The 6,000-nt window shown below is 40.8% G+C and overlaps 1 protein-coding gene across 2 annotated transcripts in view; it reads left to right on the forward strand.

Moving 5' to 3' along the window:
• The window catches only part of LOC139573910 (sodium/potassium-transporting ATPase subunit alpha-3-like), a 29,808-nt gene extending 24,064 nt beyond the window's left edge, over positions 1 to 5,744 (forward strand). For both annotated transcript variants that reach the window (XM_071397880.1, XM_071397879.1), the window contains exons 18-22: positions 302 to 447; positions 700 to 830; positions 1,121 to 1,222; positions 4,007 to 4,098; positions 4,253 to 5,744. In XM_071397880.1, coding sequence (XP_071253981.1) covers positions 302 to 447; positions 700 to 830; positions 1,121 to 1,222; positions 4,007 to 4,098; positions 4,253 to 4,281 — 500 coding nt within the window. In that variant the 3' untranslated portion in view covers positions 4,282 to 5,744. The remainder of the gene's footprint in view (positions 1 to 301; positions 448 to 699; positions 831 to 1,120; positions 1,223 to 4,006; positions 4,099 to 4,252) is intronic.
• The last annotated feature ends 256 nt before the right edge of the window (positions 5,745 to 6,000 follow it).

Here is a 6,000-nt window from a genome sequence, read left to right on the forward strand (position 1 = left end):
AGTGCATATGTAGCTGGACATGTTATTATAGCCCACAGCCAGATCGATGGTCAATACTTCCCCATGAAGTCCTTGAGCATTACACTGTGGACAGTATGGTTGATTAGTCTTCGACCACCCTGTGGTAGAATCTGACAGACTGATGAGTGCATCGATGCTTATAGATCCTAAATCTATGGCTAGTGGATCATAGTTCACGGGTCTATATGACAAAGTCAATGGCTTCTTCTTGTGGGATCCGGTAACATCATTTCCAGAGTGAACATGTGTTAACGCTTTGTGTCTGTGTCTGTGTGTGAAGGTATGATCCAGGCTCTGGGAGGTTTCTTCTCCTACTTTGTGATCTTGGCTGAGAATGGCTTCCTACCCTCAATTCTTGTGGGTATCAGGCTCAACTGGGACGACCGCGCTTGCAACGACCTGGAAGACAGTTATGGCCAGCAATGGGTAGGTACACGCTACAATTCCCAGCCAAAATAAGTATTCAAAATATAGCAATACAGTATATTACAAGTATATCTGCAAATTCATTGTTGACACTATTTCACCATATTTGATCAGATTCTATAAATAAATATTCCCTGACCAAGATGGCTGCCCTTTTAGGTACACTGCCGGGATGCCAATGTCCATTCTATCGTTCTATTTCATTCTATGATTCAAATACTGTGTCTCACTCCTTCTCCTCGCTGTGTGTAGACATATGAACAGAGGAAGATCGTGGAGTTCACGTGTCACACAGCCTTCTTCGTCAGTATCGTGGTGGTACAGTGGGCTGATGTCATTGTCTGCAAGACCAGGCGTAACTCTGTCTTCCAGCAGGGCATGAAGTAAGTCTGTCTGTCTGCCTGTCTGTTTCTGTATTTCTTTTCCTGTCTGCCTGTCTTGTTTCTGTCTCTCTTTTCCTGTCTGTCTCTGTCTGTCAGCCTGTCTTGTTTCTGTGTCTCTTTTCCTGTCTGTCTGCCTGTCTGTCTGTTTCTGTATTTATTTTCCTGTCTGTCTGTCTGTCCGTCTGTTTGTTAATATACAGTATGCTTGGTCTCTATGTATATTAGTCTCTCTCACCCTGTTATATTTATTCTCATTCTCATGTCTCTCCTCTGCACTACTCTCCTCTTAGGAACAAGATCCTGATCTTTGGCCTGTTTGAGGAGACAGCTCTGGCTGCCTTCCTATCCTACACCCCAGGCATGGATGTGGCACTCAGGATGTTCCCCCTAAAGTGAGTGGAGTAAACCCTAGAAATATACAGAAATACACATAGACATACTGTATACATACACCTACACAAACAGATAGACATACACCTACACAAACAGATAGACATAGACATACACCTACACAAAAAGATAGACATAGACATACACCTACACAAACAGATAGACATACACCTACACAAACAGATAGACATACACCTACACAAACAGATAGACATACACCTACACAAACAGATAGACATAGACATACACCTACACAAACAGATAGACATAGACCTACACAAACAGATAGACATAGACATACACCTACACAAACAGATAGACATACACCTACACAAACAGATAGACATACATCTACACAAACAGATAGACATAGACATACACCTACACAAACAGATAGACATACACCTACACAAACAGATAGACATAGACATACACCTACACAAACAGATAGACATAGACCTACACAAACAGATAGACATAGACATACACCTACACAAACAGATAGACATACACCTACACAAACAGATAGACATACATCTACACAAACAGATAGACATAGACATACACCTACACAAACAGATAGACATACACCTACACAAACAGATAGACATAGACATACACCTACACAAACAGATAGACATACACCTACACAAACAGATAGACATACATCTACACAAACAGATAGACATAGACATACACCTACACAAACAGATAGACATAGACATACACCTACACAAACAGATAGACATAGACATGCATCTACACAAACAGATAGACATAGACATACATCTACACAAACAGATAGACATAGACATGCATCTACACAAACAGATAGACATACACCTACACAAACAGATAGACATAGACATACACCTACACAAACAGATAGACATACACCTACACAAACAGATAGACATAGACATACACCTACACAAACAGATAGACATACACCTACACAAACAGATAGACATACATCTACACAAACAGATAGACATAGACATACACCTACACAAACAGATAGACATAGACATACACCTACACAAACAGATAGACATACACCTACACAAACAGATAGACATAGACATACACCTACACAAACAGATAGACATACATCTACACAAACAGATAGACATACACCTACACAAACAGATAGACATACACCTACACAAACAGATAGACATAGACATACACCTACACAAACAGAAAGACATACACCTACACAAACAGATCGACATAGACATACACATACACAAACAGATAGACATACACCTACACAAACAGATAGACATACACCTACACAAACAGATAGACATAGACATACATCTACACAAACAGATAGACATACATCTACACAAACAGATAGACATACACCTACACAAACAGATAGACATACACCTACACAAACAGATCGACATAGACATACACATACACAAACAGATAGACATACACCTACACAAATAGATAGACATAGACATACACCTACACAAACAGATAGACATACACCTACACAAACAGATAGACATAGACATACACCTACACAAACAGATAGACATACACCTACACAAACAGATAGACATACACCTACACAAACAGATAGACATACACCTACACAAACAGATAGACATAGACATACACCTACACAAACAGATAGACATACACCTACACAAACAGATAGACATAGACATACACCTACACAAAAAGATAGACATAGACATACACCTACACAAACAGATAGACATACACCTACACAAACAGATAGACATAGACATACACCTACACAAAAAGATAGACATAGACATACACCTACACAAACAGATAGACATACACCTACACAAACAGATAGACATAGACATACACCTACACAAAAAGATAGACATAGACATACACCTACACAAACAGATAGACATACACCTACACAAACAGATAGACATAGACATACACCTACACAAAAAGATAGACATAGACATACACCTACACAAACAGATAGACATACATCTACACAAACAGATAGACATAGACATACACCTACACAAACAGATAGACATACATCTACACAAACAGATAGACATACATCTACACAAACAGATAGACATAGACATGCATCTAGACATACACCTACACAAACAGATAGACATAGACATACACCTACACAAACAGATAGACATACACCTACACAAACAGATAGACATAGACATACACCTACACAAACAGATAGACATACATCTACACAAACAGATAGACATAGACATACACCTACACAAAAAGATAGACATAGACATACACCTACACAAACAGATAGACATACACCTACACAAACAGATAGACATACACCTACACAAACAGATAGACATACACCTACACAAACAGATAGACATACACCTACACAAACAGATAGACATAGACATACACCTACACAAACAGATAGACATACACCTACACAAACAGATAGACATAGACATACACCTACACAAACAGATAGACATACACCTACACAAACAGATAGACATACACCTACACAAACCAAACAGATAGACATAGACATACACCTACACAAACAGATAGACATACACCTACACAAACCAAACAGATAGACATACACCTACACAAACAGATAGACATACACCTACACAAACCAAACAGATAGACATACACATACACACATACCGTACACACACCTACACTGACAACTTGTGGGGTCCTCTTATTGATCTTCTATCGGCCATGCTGTGTGTTTATTAACCTCTGCTCTCTCTCTCTTTCTCTCTCTCCTTCCTTCCTTCCTCCAGGCCCAGCTGGTGGTTCTGTGCGGTCCCCTACAGTGTCCTCATTTTTGTGTATGATGAGATCCGAAAACTGCTCATCCGTAGGAACCCAGGAGGTAAATGGCTGTCTCTTTCTCTACGTATAACATTTAGGCCCAAATCCTAACATGAGATTTGCATTTGAAACTTCACGCAAATCTTTAACTGACACAAAAACAAGAAAACTCTCTAACGCCTCTCTTTCTCTTCCCCTCCCCTCTCCTCCTACAGGTTGGGTGGAAAGGGAGACATACTATTGAGCGATGGAAACCGTCTTTACTCATACCCCTACATTTTCCATTTGTTTCTCCCCCCTTCATTCCATCCCTGGCAAGACACATCTTCAGATGCCCCACCCCGTAAAAGACAACAACCGCTTCAAAGCAATTTTCATCACAACTGCCCCAAAGATTAAAAACAGCAAAGCACCTTTACGACTTTCTACATCAACCCCCCCACCCCCTCCTCTCCATCTCCTATGATACTCTTTGCATGTGTTCTCTCACTGCTGTGTACATAAACCAATATATCTACCAAACGGCAGCTGCATATTGTGTATGTAGATTTGAATGAGCTATGATCTAAAGGGAGTGTCGACGCTCGGCAAGAAAAGGGCCATACCACTCCTTCCTCCCTTCCCTTTCTCCCCCCCCCTCTATCTCCACACCTCTGTTCCTCCCCCTCTTCCTCCTCCTGCGACCCTTTGCTTGTCCTCCGATCACACACAGACATACAGATCACGAGCGAGATCCCACAGCTGACACCAATCGAGCCGTCCCCTCTCGCCCTCTCCTTTCTCCAGGAGGAAGAGCGGATGTCTTTCTCACTCCGACCGTTTTCCTTTTTCTTCGACAGTGTTGTTGTTTTTTTTATAATATGGGGTGGGGGTTCAATGGTTTTACTTGTTTTTTTTATTTATATAAAGGGAGGGGGGTGTGTGAGAGCTGCTTTCCCTCATTTAGGCATAACAAAGCACACCCCGCCATGGCGTCCCCAGTCCCCCTTCTGTCTCTCACACCCTCCTCTCCCCTCTACTCCCTGTTTGTCTATGTTTGTGTGCACTGTGTGAACCATTGTCCTTGTTAAATACTACAGTACACCCCCAGTTGGAAAATACAACTCAAATCTTTCTGTGTGTTCTAGGAAAACTATATAATTCTATACCGATTTAAAGAAATAAAAATGACATGTTGAAAATAAAACATCTCAAGATATACATTCAATGAAAAAGAACATCGGCGACATTGTTGAGCGTGTTATGGAAAAAGAGGAAAGATCACTCTGTTTCCTTTTTGTTGTGTGGTTTCCAATCTTTTTTTCGCCAGGTTTTCAGAAAGCCGATGCAAAAATTTAACCCCCCAAAAAAACAACGACAAGGTTGTGTTTTATTATTAAAACATGTGAGACAGAAACTATGGCGTCCATATTCCTACTACCACTTCTGACGTGCCGGTGCAGTGTGGTGTGATTATTTGGTGTGAGATGATGAGTCCATGTTCCTGGAGTCCGGTCCAGTCTAGGTAACACAGTCCAGGTATTGAGTTCTGTGTGAATGTCTGCATTGGAGACCAGCAGAGGAACAGCCACTTCAGGCTGGGTCTTACTCAGAGGGCTGTAGGGGGTTGAGACTACAGAAGACAACAAAAAAACAGTAGTAGAACGTGTATGTGAAAGAAAACGAAACCAACACCAATAAAACATCTCGAACATTTATTACAACCTAGCACTGTCTGTGTGTCTTTCTCTCTCCCTGCCTTCGACTCGCCACACACTCGCCACACTGACACTCAGCTTCCTTTCCCCCTCTTTTCTCATGTCAGTCTGATACTATATGGCTTAAATGCTAAATGTAGGCCTGAATTGGTGAAATGTTGTAGGATAAAACTGATCAGTAATTGATATATTTTGTCTTCACCTGGACAACAGTTGGGGTTGTGTATACACGATGAAATATCTGTAAGAGAATAAGTGATTTACAA

The sequence above is a fragment of the Salvelinus alpinus genome, chromosome 4 (assembly GCF_045679555.1).
Source record: "Salvelinus alpinus chromosome 4, SLU_Salpinus.1, whole genome shotgun sequence".
NCBI lineage: Eukaryota > Metazoa > Chordata > Actinopteri > Salmoniformes > Salmonidae > Salvelinus > Salvelinus alpinus.